Source organism: Triturus cristatus, chromosome 9, assembly GCF_964204655.1.
Source record: "Triturus cristatus chromosome 9, aTriCri1.1, whole genome shotgun sequence".
Lineage (NCBI taxonomy): Eukaryota > Metazoa > Chordata > Amphibia > Caudata > Salamandridae > Triturus > Triturus cristatus.
In genome coordinates this window covers 822,519,777-822,535,893 of record NC_140592.1, presented here as the reverse complement: position 1 = coordinate 822,535,893, position 16,117 = coordinate 822,519,777, and the positions used below count along the sequence as shown (strand labels likewise).

The 16,117-nt window shown below is 44.0% G+C and overlaps 1 protein-coding gene across 3 annotated transcripts; it reads right to left on the bottom strand.

The window, feature by feature from the left end:
• Positions 1-1,591: 1,591 nt before the first annotated feature.
• ZBTB42 (zinc finger and BTB domain containing 42) lies at positions 1,592-9,741 on the bottom strand. 3 transcript variants are annotated; one of them, XM_085626246.1, is made up of 2 exons: positions 9,483-9,741; positions 1,592-7,433 (listed from the first exon to the last, which is right to left on the bottom strand). In XM_085626246.1, the coding sequence occupies exons 1-2, from the start codon at positions 9,553-9,555 to the stop codon at positions 6,058-6,060; spliced, it is 1,449 nt and encodes a 482-aa protein (XP_085482372.1). In that variant the 5' UTR covers positions 9,556-9,741; the 3' UTR covers positions 1,592-6,057. The 3 variants fall into 3 exon arrangements, with proteins under 3 accessions (XP_085482372.1, XP_085482373.1, XP_085482371.1); XM_085626247.1 differs by lacking the exon at positions 9,483-9,741 and adding an exon at positions 8,495-8,692; XM_085626245.1 differs by lacking the exon at positions 9,483-9,741 and adding an exon at positions 8,095-8,229.
• Positions 9,742-16,117: the final 6,376 nt, after the last annotated feature.

Here is a 16,117-nt window from a genome sequence, read left to right as displayed (position 1 = left end):
ATGGCCTAATTAAGAATCAGGAACTGATCCCTGTTGGACAGCTACCACGATAAACCAGTGAGCCTGGCGCACACAGCCCCACAAAACAGATACAGTGAAACAGCACATATGATTGGTGAAAATGCTTCCTCAAGCCATGGCCTCTTAATATGGACTTCACGTCTATTGGGGACTGGAATGGAGTACCTTCATTTTCTTAATACTTGCATATGACACAATGTTTACCTAGTTGCTCTACACATGTCAAATACGGACTCTCCAATCCTGGACTTTCCCTTTACAAATTATTAACAAATGCATTGGTCAACTGAAGAAAAAGATTACAAATCCCAGAATACACTGCTTTGTTAAATGAAAGCCCAAGACCACAAATATTATGCTTGGCATACATGGAGCAAGCCAGCTGAAAATATACTTTAAAGGTCTTGACTTTAAAACAAATTTGCGACAGATTCATTTGAAATATTATTGCGCAAAAAAAAAAATTGCATTACAAGAGCTCTTAATTTTATCTGCCTTCTATTGTAATGAAAACGTGTTACTTTGCTTATTTTCTCTAGCTGTGCCGTCTCCGGCTTCTAAAACTAATAAAGAACACACTTTTTTTGAACTTTGAAGATTATAACCGTCAGACAAAACAAACAGTCATCCTAAGCAAGACGAGTGAAGACTAACACGAGAAAATAAATAAATAAATCAAGCATACTTTCTTCTAAAACAACTAACTCCCATTACAAAAACAAATAGGATTTATTGTTGCCATTATCCACCTAAATGTATTACACTATGAACTGGTTTCATACAGAAAAGCAATCAACTGTGTTGTGAATAGGAGGTTGGTAGTGAATTGGGTTTATATGGAACTCCCACACACAAAATAGTTTCTCTTATTTTCTGCATCTTTTTTACTGTGTGAGGTCGAGATGGTGAGGTCTGATTTTGCTCCACAGAAATGCATCTGTACTATCTAGTGTTTAAGGCTGTGGTCCGCTGAAGGGGACGTAAAGACTTGCTAAGTCACGGCAGTCTAGTCAAAGATGGGTACAGCATGTCCTATCCGGGGACGGCATCAGAGTGATGAGAGATCACCTTAGACGAATGAAGAAAGTCCTGTGGAGAAGATAGCTTTGAACAGCAAATGATTGTTACCAACCATAAGAAGAATGTAACTCCTTGATAAGTCAACAAAAAGTTCCAAAATCCAACAGAGTAGTCCAACCTTTTCACCATTGAACCAATGATACCATCCTATATCCGTTCCAATAAAAACAAAATATGGCATTAGCTACATAGTGACCCACTTAAAGAAGTTATTAGTGCCACTACCAATTTGCATTGGTGGGCAGTCTGTTGCTTACTAAGGACAGTAAAAGCCTTTTCATGTTTGCCTCAGTAACACACTATCCCATTAGTAGCTGCAAATGTCCCCACCAGTTCAGAAATAGATGCTTATCGATGGAGAGGTTGGCGAAGTGCATTCTACCAACACCCATTGTGTGGGGTCTTAGTAATGAGCAGAAAGCTTCAATTTTGAAAGTTATCAAGCTGCAATTGGTCACAGACTGTAAAAGGAACTCTCAAAATACAAGAATTGCCAAAAATGTCAAAACAAATTTTTATTACATTTTGCAACATTTTATAAAGATAACAGTGCTAGCTAGAATTATCACAGTTTAACAGCACACGTCACAAACAGAACGCCACGAAAACTTGTAAGAATTTAAGAACATTTTCATCACTCGGATTACGTGATTGTCATATCTAGACTAAAACACCAGAATACTAACACCCCAGAAAAATAATTCACTATAAAACAGTGATAGGATTTTCTTTTCATAAAATATATATCATTCAAACTGATCTACTTTTTGTATATTATAAAACTCTCCCACAAATGGGTCTTCAAACATACATACTTCATCTGAATTACCTCACGGTTAAGGATTATTTCTAAAGATTTACAATAGCTTCACAGTATTGCTTTGCAGAAAACTTGAATCCAGTGTTAATAGCTAAGAGCAGCACTATGCTTCATTTTATTTTGAACTTATCAGTGCTTTAAGTGGGAAGTTGTTGCCTCTTCTTTCATTTCAAAAGGAGTACTAGCACTTCTGCAATACTTTTTCGACAGGATCGTACAAGCGCACCTCAGAAGAAAGCAGGTAGTGCGAGAAAAGACCTGCACGTTATTTTTCCTTCCCGAGCAACAGGAATTACAAAAAACAGCATCATGTACATATGGGACAGTAATCAACTGGCACCGGTTGAAAGTTCACTAACAACATTTCCACAGGTTTATGAAATCAAAGATAACTGTGCAACTGCCAAACTAAGTGCAAAAATCTTTACTCTTAAAATCCTAAAGTAATAAATGAATATTGACAGTCCAATAAAAGATTAGCATAGCATTAGCGTAGAATAGAAGATGATCTTTGCTGTTGTTCAATGGCTTGAATAAATATGCTTGTTCTGTAATTGTGACTTCGTGGCGACTTACTCCTCACTTCCAAGAAGCAAGATGCACCTTCAGGAAAAGCCTTATAAATTTGGCTCCAAATTACTGCAGAGAACGAAAATGAGTGCTAAATGACATTTGCCAAGCGAAAAGAAGTAAAAATTAGGATGTTCATTTAGCTTATGGTTTGAAGAAGTTATCTCAGGGAACATGTAAATTTAGGAGAGGAGCAAAACATGAAAGTCAAAGGAGTGTCAATAAAGTCACGAAATATAAACAGAAAAAAATGTAAGTACTTTAAGAAAAAAAAAAGTTATTAGCCTTTATTTTAAGAAATGTCAATGCACATTTTCTGAGATTTGAATTCAAGTGTAAATTAACGTCATGAGAGAGGATCCAGAAACAATTATGTGACTTCAAATACAAAATCTAATAAATAATTTATCAAGTGTCATCAGGAAAAATAAAAATAACTTAAGTTTAGTAGATTTTGACCTCAGTGCTATTTTTTTTTTTTAAATCACTGCAAAAAATAATATTAATATTCAGTAGGTAGAACAGTACAAATACATAAAAAAGGCAAGTGTGTAATTCAATGAAAACTGTACCATTTGAATGTACCAGCCCCATCTTAGTATTGTACTCATATAAAGAAACGTAGACTGCAATACTCTATAAATAAAAATTGTACAAAGTAGTTTTTTTTACATTACACATACATTCGAAGGAAAAAAGCAGGCAAATCTAATTAAAGGCATTTTGTTTTGCCAAAAAAATTAAGTTGAATGGCTTCTGGAAGAAAAAGTACCATAAACGATAAATACCCTATGCATACTGCAATTGCAAATGTTCAAATATACTGTCACAGTAGTAGTGCTTCTTTAATACATTGTATGAGCAAATACAGATGGTTTCCTCTTTTTGAAACCCTATAATATCTAGAAATAGGGTGTCTTAGATTCATGTAATGAATAAATATACATTTTAGAACATTCCTTCACTGTGAACTCATCTCAATGGCTGCTCCGGTCAAAGAAGTAATATCACATTTACGTGAAGTTTTAAACTTCCTCTTCCTTAGGGAAGTTCTAAAGACAGAAGGACAACTTATCGATGATTTGATCTATGCAGTGGCAAGTTTCTCCTTGGGTTGAAGAGGAACATTTACATCGCTGAATATGTGAAACCAACTTGTGAATCTAGGCGTCTAGTGGGGTATTCAGCAATATGCAGGCCACAAGTCACAGCACTGAAAACCCAACTCAGAAATGTTTCTTCTGCATAACAGCCTATTAGAACACAGGCACAATCAATACATTTGTACTATTCCAAACAGTGTAACAAATGCAACATAGTACAAATGCATCAGGAAATAACTGTTTTTGCAAATGCATGATTTGACTGAGTTAACTGAAAAACAACAACACACCAAGTGTTGGATACTGGTCAGAAGTTAATTAAAAATAAAATCTGAAGTTATTGACTTCATATCTAGTGTGAATGATTGGATAGATACTCCATAATTTAGCACTTTTTCCAGAAAAGAGGCCTAAGTGACAAAGGTTAACACAACAAATTAGGAAATACAAAAGGAAAAAAATAATTATACGTAATCAACGTGTCTCCATTTTGCCCATAGTCATTTGCATTAAGTAAAATACCCACAAATCTGGAGTATCCTATTAATTTTGTGCCACAGCTTTACAATCAAGATATTCATAGAAAAAAAAACTATAAGCATATATCCACTTAAACAGGTTAGCTTCCTGCTGATGGTAAACAATGCAGTGCACGTCCTTTTGAATTGTGAAAAATTATAGAGAATCTAACTTTCCCTCTAGTGAAACATAAAGTAACTCCACAACAACTCCTATTCTGTTTGTATTTTTTCACCCCCACCGCACTACAAATGGCTTTCATAGCGAAGCCCTTACCAGACTTTTGAATAGACTACACAAGAATTGTTTAAAGACTAAATGAGAATAGTTTGAGCTGTGTATCTTCTCAGACACCAGCATTTACAGCAGCATTCATCAGAAACATCACCAAGCCACACCCAGAGGATCAACATCATTTTCAAAAGAACAAGAAGTTAAACGGCAAATAAAGTATACTTTAGGGCAACTTACATATGTGCCACCATGCAACTGCTACTAGCGATGTAAAACAACCAACTTAAATGCCCTGCATGACTGCAATTCTTAAACTATTAGAGTTACAATCCAATTAAATATAAGCAGCCTTTTTTTTTTAGGAACCATCTTAAAATAGCTTGTGACAGTAGACAAACTGAATACGATCACATTTTGTGCAAACATTTTAGCACATCTTTGCTTCAGCCTGACCGATTATGCATACATTACCTTGAAAATCTGACAATTGCAGAAGTCTAACCTAATTTGGGGTGTTGCGTCATCTGAGCAGAACACCTGGTTTACTGCAGTTCTGGGTTTCACTGCAGGCTTCCAAAAACCCATGAAAGAAACAATCTATCTCACTGAATAAAGCTCTGGGAGAGGCACTGCTACCACTGTGGGGTTTAGGCAAATTGCAATAAGGATTTCAAATATTCCGTTTGTGTGCCAAAAATCTAGCTTTTGTGCCCCCCTACTGACACACATGGTCATTAGCATAGAGTAGGGTGCTGTAGGGCAAAGTGCATAAGTACTGCACATATGAGACTCAATACTGTAAAACTGGGACCAGTAATCATTCAGGATGGTGAAGGTCTAACACAAAGTCGATGTCAACCGGCACCTTTACCCCACACTTTACCATATTTTTAACGCTCCTCTACAACTGGTCAACTCAAGTATGTGGATACTATGATACCAAATCTTGCTGTTCAGCTACCAAAGGCAACTCACTGTACTCAATATTCAGCTGTTTATTTTTCATCTCCAGTGACTCTACGTCATCATGCGGCTTCCATCATGCGGAGGGGCAACCCTTCTTTTCAGCGCTATTCAAAGGATCAAGGCCATCACCGAGAGACTTATTCAATACCTTTAACCATGTGCACTTCGTTTGTTGTGAATACAGAATTACATGGAGGAGGACTGCAAGTACAGTCACCAGGAACATCTTTGACTAAATTTGCATTAGTTGGACAACACAGTCACCACAGAGGTTTGAAATGTTTTACACCAGGTGAGAGCAATTCAGTCAGCCCAAGCATTTTAGCTCCCATCATTTTGTAGTTCTGCTACTCATATATAATTTTAACATTATAAATACAGTGCTACTAGTACCAGAATAAAATGAGACAGGAGCTAAAAAGCCAGGCGTGCCCGATAGTGTCACACCCTTTCAGCTATGCAGTCTGGTATTAAGGAAATCAAACTGCCCCCAGAGATATCTAGATGGTATGCAACATCTACAGATGTCAGATTAACCATAATAACCACACACCTGCGGAGGTCTGAAACTACACACGTCCATTGCTCCAGCCCACTGGAAGTAAGTGCCAATGTATTTTTTTTTTTTTAACTGAACAGGCATAGTTTACAATTGTGGAGATATTGTAATTATACTTTGAACTCTGAATATCAGAAACAATATACAATCAGATATTGCCTTTTTGAAACATGAAGTAACCATCATTATTCCATCGCAAGGGATTTGACCAGGCCACAGTGGAACTTGCGGATGTGCCGATACAAGTCGCCAGACTGCGTGAAGCGCCTCTCGCACCACTTACAGCCATGAGGCTTCTCCCGTGTGTGCACCACAGCGTGTCGGCTGAGGTTGTGAGAATACTGGAAGCTCTTTCCACACTGCACACATGTGTAGGGCTTCTCCCCTGAGTGAGTCCGCTCATGCCTCTTCAGAGTGTACATGCAAGAGAAAGTCTTTCCACAGATGGTGCAGGTGGGCACGGCACCGTCGGGGGACAGTTTGGGCCTTGTGCCATCCCGGTCCCTAAAGTGGGAGCTCAAGTGCAGCTGGAGGATGTGTGGGCTTGGGAACACTTTGCTGCACAGGGGGCAGACGCATATGTGCCCTGGAGGTACCAACACAGCAGAAGAGATGTCTGAGCAGTCGAGGTCGTCTTCACTGTCCTGTCTGTCATTATCCAGGTCCTCTTCCCTCACATGAGGGAGTCCGTTCCCCGCGAACATGTGCCCCAGGCCGGTGATCAGGCTGCTGGCATTGGTCCCCAAGTGTTGAACCTCTGGGCTCCTGACCCCACCTTCCTCCTCATCTGTCAGCATGTCCCGTTCATTTTTCACAAGTGGCTCAGTGGACTGGTGGTGCGCATCAGGCGCCAGCTGTCCAGGCCCCCGGGAGGGGTTAAAGAGATCCCTCTCCGACACAGGCTTGAAAGACAAATCCAGAACACAGTCCACCTCAGAGACCAAAGTCTGCCCTGGTGGCCCCTCGCTCAACTGTCTTTCCTGGCAGAACTCGCTACCCTTTATCCTTCCAGCTGTTTCTGGGCCCGTTAACACCTCTGGGGACTCAGCTCTCACATCCCCCGGCTCATTGGTCCAGCTGACCTTCTCATGGTATACTGGGGCAACGCTGGCCTTTTTCCTGTCCCCAGAGTCGCCCTCGTGCCTCGCAGTGTATGGAGAGTTGGCGCTTAAGCGGCCCTCCCTGTCCTTCATGCGACCCTTGCACACCTTTACCACGTCGTACATGTGCAGGTAGCTGGCGGCGGCCAGCACGTCTTCGGCCGGCAGCCGCCCCAGCTCCAGGCGGCCCTCGTACATGAACTGCAGCAGCAGGCCGAAGGCGGCGGCCGTGACGATGTCGCTGTTGAGGTGCACCGTGTCCCGGGCGGCGGTGCCCGGCTGCTCGCGGTAGAAGAGGTGGAAGTACATGCTGCAGGAGGCTAACACGGCCCGGTGCGCCCTGAAGCGGGCTTCGCCCACCAGCACGGTGCAGTCACACAGGAACCCTTGCAGACGCTGCTGGCTCAGGCACTGTAGCAGGCGACGGCCGTGCTCCGGGAACTCCATCCCTTCCTCATACCCTGAAAAAAAACACACAAAACAGGACACATTAGAAGCACACTAAGAACCGCAGCCCCGGCAACGCGGAACAAGAAACAACTTTTTCCAAGTATGCACCAATAACGTTTACAGTTTCACATTGTGCCGCCCGTTTGCAATTGTTAATGAGCCCTGCCATCGCTCGACACCTGCCGGGAACAGGAAAAACTAGATTTTTGAGTCAACAGAAGCGTCTAAGGAAGGGGGACACTTCAAAAAGCTTTGTTAATTACGCTCTTCTTAAAGATAAAACAAACCACACACACGAGTGACAAAGTAGTTATGGAAACCGCTGGCTGCCAAACACTATGTTTAAAATTGTTTACTGTCTTGTGCCACTCCCCCCTCAACATTTCTAAAGTAAAAAGCAAATTCGTATTACATATAAAGCCTCATACAATGTTATATATACGCTTCGAATTAATGACCCACTTCGCTACCAATTTGATCAAAAACACACACTTTAAATTGTATTGTTTGGGTTTCATTATCCACAAATAACCCGTCTCATTATTCAAATAAAAAAAATACAACGGAACAAAAGTTTAACTTAAAATCCAATTGGTTCGCATTCCCAAATCGCTGGTACGAACTAAACTTCCCCTTGCGCTTTTTAAAAAAAAAATCATTTGACAAACAAACCGTATTCACGTTTGCAAGCGGGCGCTAAATGCGCCCTGACATCTGTATTAACCCGGCACAGATTAACCATTGTACACATGCAGACACCAGGGCACCATGGAGATGAATAAAGCAGCAACACGCAGCCAGTCCCACAACTTCCTCAGAGAATGCACGCCAGCTCGTCTGCGAAAGAGGGGGGGCGGGGGCTCTCACGGTTTTTAAGCACCAATATGGAGACGCGGCAAGCTTTTCTTAAAAATAATCATAATTCTACACTAGGTAAACATTTATTCAATTTCCCTACTTCTGACCCCTCGACGTGTTTGCGGTTAAAGCCTTTAAAAAAGTTAGCATGGCCGAAGGCAGCTGACTGCGACACAGCTGCCCCACAGCAGGTGCATTGTTCCCCAGAGCTTACCTCCCCAGAGGCTGTGCGTGCTCCTGGAATAACCCCCGGGCAGACCTGGGGTGGCCGGAGCCTGGACTCTGGAGATGTGAACAGGGAGGGAAGAATAGCAAGTGTGTGAGTGAGGGAGAGCGCGAGGGGGGTGCGGGAGAGGCAGGCAGTGCTCGGTTTGCTAATTACACTGCAAGCTGGAGAGTCAGCTGCTCTTATTTCACTGCGATGGAAATGCTACCTCCAGCTGTGCTCCTTTTTAATGCCATATGTTCATCCAAATCGAGCTACCAGCCGACCACAGCTTGCTGCCTTTTTTAAAGTTCCAGCAGCCCCATTTATAGCCATCAGCCGAAAGCCCCCCCCCCCCCCCCCCACACACACACGCACTTTAAACAGTGCTACTGAAAACATGACATGCTCCTACATATCAAAAGGGAGAATTTAAGGTTGGGGGCATGTTGAGACCTTACAGGGGTCATTTTGGGGCTACCTGAAGTTTAAGATCTTACACAGATTACACCGGCGCGTGAGTTCCCCCACTTTCCAGCGCTAGGCAGATTGTCTCTTTTCTCTAGGTTCTAAAGTTTAAGGAAATAAAGGACTTGTCGCGTACTCGTATTTCCACAACTCCGGGCACGTTATGCACTAAGAATTTAAATTAGAACTAATTATGCTCGGGTTTTAAATGTGCGCTTAATAGGAATACCTGATACATTTTCTTAAAAAAGAAAAAAAAAAGTAAGGCAGTAAAGTAAAATAGTAGTAAAAAAGTAAGGCATAATTTCCAAAAAGTTCCGGATAAAAAGTCCAAGTAGTGATGGCTTACGATGTTTGCAGCTGCTCTCTACGCGCTGGCATGCTCCTTTTGTTTTGCGCTTGGGAAAGGGGGTGAAATGGCAGGCAAAGCAACACGGAGTTAAAGCAACAGAAACTTGTCTCTTTCAGGAAATAATGGGAAAGTGAGTTCCGGCTCAGCGCAGGGAACAGGGTGCAGCAAGGTACTTACAAGTTGAGGGCGAATGTGCCCGAGGGGCCCAGGGGGGCTCGCACCCGCCGGGGGAGCGCGGCTGCTCCTTCATGGGCTCCCAGATGTGGCTGCGGCCGGAGCCCTCCGCTGTCTGCAGGGTTGCCGTCTGTTACTGGCCGCCTAGCAGCAGCGGTCTGTGTTGTGGAGCAGGTTGTTAACGAGTCCGGTCTCGCGATGCTTCGCCCCCTCCTCCTCCTCTCCCTCATCAGGAGTGCTCACCCCTCCCTCCTCCTTCACCTCTTCGCTCCTCAGCGCGCCTGTGTGCAGCGGCGGCCCAGGCAGGGGTCACACGCCGTGCACCTGCCACAGAGGAGCTTCCGCGGACCAACCCTCTGACTTGCACGGGCCCTAAAAAGTTGTGAGTGTAGGGGCGATGTCACAGACCTGCAGATGGGGGGCGTGCAAGGCACGGGCAGAGAGCGTAGTGCCCCCACCTTAATGTTTGGGGAGGGGGGACGGGCGGTAGCTGCTATGACAATCTGACCACAGAAGAGGTGGGGCACAGCTGCTGCCCTCGCCCCGCCCGCACTACTTGCTGCAGACTGTCCCAGGCAAGACGTCGGCAGCAGCTGTCCCTGCAGCAGCTGTGGCCCACCTTATGCTCGGCGTGCGCTTCTGCCCGGCTTGAAAGGAGCCGCCCGAGACACGGTGGTCTCCCCGACTCTATCTTTGGCACCCAGAAGATAAAGCAGCCGCCAGAATTAGAAAGAGACGTGCCAGTTTAGTGCCTTCACCAGGGGTGCGCAACCGCTCGTGCGGGATCCTCAGCCCCTCTGTTTCTGGCGTTCTCTCCCACCCCCCCCCCCCCCTTTACAAGGCATTGCGCCTAATAGTACAATTATTTGCTAAAAGGAACGTGTCCCCTCGTGTAATTCATAAACAATGCCTCTTGAACCAGCGGGTGACAGATGTCCCCTAAGTTTAAACGTGAGCCTTCCCATGCCATGCACCATTCCAAACTAATCAACGTGCACTGCAGAAATGTGTGTGTTACTGTTGTGAACATAAGTATGCTTGTATAGGCAGCTTGGTACTGCAAACCAAGACCATTCTAAGCACTTGTCTGGTTGAATGAACTGGATCGCAAAAGAAAAAAACTTTGCACTTAAATAATGTTGATATTTTTATCTGAAAGATACATTATTTGTTTTCACTTGCATTATAGAGGGAAGGGATTTTCTCCATTGTTGGTCTTGGGTCTTTGAAACCGCTCCTGCTTGGTATGTTCTTGAAACATTTAATATTTTTTTTTGTAGAACAACTGCAGTGTCACGCATGACAAATAGAGACAGCTCTTGGACAATTGTTCTGTAGCCTTGGGGTTATAGTTTCAGACCATGGATAAAGTGTCCTTGTCATAATCACGTATATGGAAAGGTATAATGCCATATTGCATAACCACTGCAAAAAGAACCATTGATGGACCGAATGCAGAACAATGTCATACAGTCACCCCAGTACAGTGATCTGGGCCTAAATCCATCGTTTTTTTTGCTCACCATGCCATTCGAGTTTGGACCCAGCCATATGCAAATCAAGCTTGACCCTGCGCCTGAACTGCCAGGCCAGGTTCTCCCTGGACTGGAAACAAGCATCCTAGGCCCAGTTTCGAGCTTTCAGCCCTCATCAGCCAGGACAGCTTGACTCCAGTGGCATGGAGAGCACGGGACCCACGTCTGGGCATACCCGTCCCACTCGGGTTGACAAATGCAAAAAGAACAATTGATGGACAGAATGCAGAACAATATCATACATTCACCCCAGTACAGAGATCTGGACCTAAATCCATCCTTTTTTTGCTCACCATGCCATTCCAGTTTAGACCCAGCCATATGCAAATCAGTCTTGACCCTGCGCCCAATGGGAACAGTCCAGCCCGAACTGCCAGGCTAAGTCCTCCCTGAACTGGAAACAAGCATCCTAGGACCAGTTTCGGGCTTTCAGCCCTCATCAGCCAGGATAGCTTGACTCCAGTGGCATGGAGAGCCCGGGACCCACGTCTGGGCATACCCGTCCCACTTAGGGTGACAAATACACTGGGGTGGCATGGTGAGCAAAAGAACAATGAATTTAACCCAGATCTCTTGACTGGGGGTGAATGTATGATTTTTTCAGCATTCCGCCCTTCATTTGTTTGCGTAGCACTTTTCACCCTAAGTGGGATGGGAATGCCCAGGCGTGGGTCCCTTGCTCACTGTGCCAGAAACCGGTCCCAGGATGCTTGTTTCCGGTCCAGGGAGGACCTGGCTTGGCAGTTCGGTCTGGACTGTTCCCATGAGGCACAGGGTCTAAACTGGGGTCGCATGGTGAGTAAAAGAACGAGGGATTTAACCCAGAGCTCTTGACTGGGGGTGAATATATGATTTATTCAGCATTCCGTCCATTATTTGATTGCGTAGCATATTGCAAAACCACAGCACAACATATTTTTACGACTATGGCGTAGCTATCATGTGTGGCACTGAAGCCCAATGGTTTAAGAGGCCCATGGCACCACTATATCTGTATTTTAGTACCCAATAGGAATAAAGTGCGTGGCACTTTCTTTATTTGTATTGAGGCCCGTGGCACCCTTGTTAAAATTGTGGCCGCAAGACAAACATGTTGTGGCCCCTAACAAGTTAAGTCGGGCGAGACAGCGCTAGCCAGTATCCACAAAAGTTGTAATTTGAAAAGGACCACTTTTATAGGACAGGTTCGCACTCACATTAAGAATCCTCCCTAGCAAAAGGCTTTCAGATTATATACCTCACTAAACATTGACATATACCTAACCCGCACTCCTCTCCACTTTTAAACACACCAACACTTTTGCCTCAACATCCCAAACCGCAACTCCCAAAACTCGACCCAATATGCCTACCTAAATCACCTCCCTGGCCAACATCTACTCACCCAAGTTCTGATTACTTCTGACTTATAGACTTCAAACTCCTCATCCGTGCACATTATCCCTACCTCAGACTGATCCACCCACCACAAGCAAGATCAATCATCAATCCATACTAGATAAAAATCTTTGTTAATTCCTGGTTCATACTTTGCTATGGACATAAAATGATACTGAATGCATCCCAGAACTAAGAACCTCAACAGCCTCAGAACTCCCAAATCCTTAGCCAACTACCTGTTGACAGTCTTTACTAGTGACATGTTATCCACATTGAAGATAGCCTTCTTGATGCTAAAATTGCTGCCCGAAAGTACCAATGCCACCACTAAAGAAAAGAACCCTATGAAGGCAATCTTGCATCCTACTTGCTTCCAAAAATCCAGGCGCTGCTCAGCATACCACATTCCCTACTAAAATACACCAAAGTCAACACCTGCTGCATTTGAGAAAATCCAAATGCTCTATTCGGCTTCATCACCCAAACCTTATAAGGTCACTCAATTAAAATGTTTTTAAAAAAATCATCAATACTTGGCGGTCCGTCCTGATCCCAGCTGACAGCCTCCTCCTGTGATGGGGTAGAAAATTCCATCAATAACAAGAGGGGTGACATGGACCTAGTAAAAGTTCCAGAACCCTTGCTCCCAAGAACAACTATGAAAATAATAACGGGGTATCTGTTCCGGTGATACTGAATCTCAGGTCAGATATGTGGTAGAGGGGGTCTTTCTTAGGAACCATTGCCCTAACACACCCGTGAGGGTGTCATGCTTCATCATCAGGCTTAGCTCCTCGTGGGGTCTGCACTGCAATACCCCATGGACCCGTGGGAGAGCTCTTTTGCTTGTACGTGTGACCGTCACACATTTTGTTTAGATGACATCACCTTCACCTTCAGACGAGAATGGTCTAAGAAAGTATAAAAGTGCTCCCAAACTGGTTGGTCCTGATTATCAACACAGCCAAACACCTTTCAGATGCACTATTGATCAGGATTACCATCGTGAAGAAAGCACTGAAAGCAGGTATCAGTGTATCAACATTCAAGACCCGGTTGGCAGAGATCAACAAAGAATTGAACAAACATAAGGACTACCTTACTCAACAGAAAATTACCAAATTACAGAAGAATGTCAAAAGATTAGACAGGGAAATAATATATCCCTACACTAAAGAAGATTTCCATGCACCGATGGGAAAAAAATGATCTGATGAAGGTTAATCTACCTCTCATAGGAATACCGGCTAATTTAGCAGCACATCAAGCAACGACAGCTGGGGCAGTTGTAACAGTCGACAAAGTAACCAACCTCTTTTTCTCCTGAACTGCTCTGAGACCACCTTCCCTGGGAATTATTACAGGTACACTTACCCAGGGCAGCCACCAATGTGCCACTCAATGTACAAGATGCCGCTGCACCAGGAAGAGGTGTGGTGCCGCAGCCAAGGCGACTGACTCCGGAATCTGGGGATCATGGTTCGATACCCGGCGCCAGCGGCAGATTAGCCCAGCACCATGTGACTCTGGGCAATAGCTTGCTTAATCTTCCCGACGGCCCCCAGCGCCTAGAGACCCTTACGGGTGATTGTTCGCGCTTTACAAATGTGGATTATATTATAACCACACTTTTCCATGTCCCAACAACAATTTCCTCAATTCCCTTTTTTCAACAGAGGGCGGGGCAGAAGAAGAAACAACAAGAGAGTACAGTGACTAGAATCGGAACCCCAGATGCGACTCAGAAGCCACACGATGAGGACAAAAAACTAATTGTCAAATTATCTTCCTGCATTCTCACTGGAGTGGAGACTACAGTTCTAGAAAAATGCCAGGTTTTGTCACCACCCCAAAAGAAGATCTTTTTTAACTAAATACAGACCTACAACATTTTTCACACAAAATTTGCCTACAGGATTTCTTTCAAGATAAAGCCTTCCAGGACCTAGAGGATTCTGTCTTACGCAATCCACCTAGGTTTACACCCTCTACAGCATTGATGCCCAGTGAGATCTGTACTTTAAAAAAAGCAGTACTCCAAGATGTAGGCAAGATACCCCCCATGTGCCTTTCAATAACCTATCCAATCGGGAAATAAACATCATACGCAATATCACAGAATAATAAAACCAGCTAATAAGGGTGCTGCTATTGTACTCCAAGACATCGTGCTTTATGACAAAGAATGCCTGCGACAACTTTCCAACAAGCAGTTCTACTGTCCCATAGACACAGACCCGACAACAAGGTTGACAACCAAGATTAAATATCTTGTCAGTGAAGCAGAGACAGAAAGCGGAATATCCAAGGACGAGGCTGGTCAACTCCAAACCTGTAACTCCATACTTGTACACTCTGCCCAAGATCCACAAAGAGACCCAACCACCACCTTGGAGACCTATTGTATCTGGCATCAATTCCCTCCTCAAGCCCTTAAGCAAATTCTGTGATTACTTCCTCAGACCAGTGATGATGAGTGAACCCACATATCTAAAAGACGCCACAGATGTACCTAATCTATTACGGAACCTCACCCAACAGGATGAAATTGATTTACTAGTCACCCTCGATGTCAAGCACTGTATACCAATATACCACAAAATGGGACAATCGAAGTATTGGAAACCACCTTAATGGCGGACACTACCTGGGAATCATCTACCCCTATCAGTTTCATTGTGGAATGTGCATCCATTGCCCTTAAGGAGAATTTTTTAAAATATAAATATCAAAAGTATCATCGTACACAATGAACTTCAATGGGCAGCACCTTTGCGCCGAGCCTAGCCTGTCTCTATATGGCAGCATTTGAGGAACAACATATTTTCTCGGATGCAAATTCTTACAGGATCAATATCATAACCGGGCGGAAGTTCATTGACAACATGATTATTCTGTGGCATAGTGAAACAAACACATGCTGATTTCTGCACATGGATTAAGACTTTATCACCTACCCACACAGCCACACAGCCACCTCCTCGGGATCACGCGTGAACTTTATGCCGGCCCTACGGATTTAACACTGGCCATGTAGCACGGAGGTGAACATAGCTCTGGGAGCCCTGTGCAGAGGTTCCTGTGTGAATCTAATTTCGATTCACTCTGTTCTGCATGATTCCATATAACCTACATATATAGAGAGACAGTACATGTTCCCCCTTTCAAGATGGCAACCAAACTAGGGCTTTCGTTTTCATCTCTACTCTTGATATCCTGCGAGATACTGTCTTATGATCCAATTGGTTTGCCAACAGCACCATGCTTATACATGATTCAAACACAATCTTTCCCTTTCACTCGATTACACTAAATTAGCAGGTGGAAGAGCCATCTCTGTGGCTGGGCAATTCACTGTAACCCATTCCAGTATGGTCGCCCCGACATCCGCCAACACCCTAGGTTGCCTCACTCAGCCTCACGGGACTGCCACTATGTGCTGACGGGGACACCAAGAACTGACAAGATTGCTCTCAGTTGAGTCCGCCTCTGTGTACTTAACAGTGATCGGTCCAGACCTCGTTCTCCACAGGCAAGCAAACCAAAGCGCATGTTACTGCGTTACACACAGCGACAATCCATTTAAGTATCATAATCCCTTAGCTGCTCGTTCTGATTCCACAAGAGTTCCCATCTACCTTTTGGCTATTTCCTTAAATTTACTTCTTCAGAAACTTTTGCCGCAGCACTGTCTTGGTCCTCTGCTCTGACCCATGGTGCACA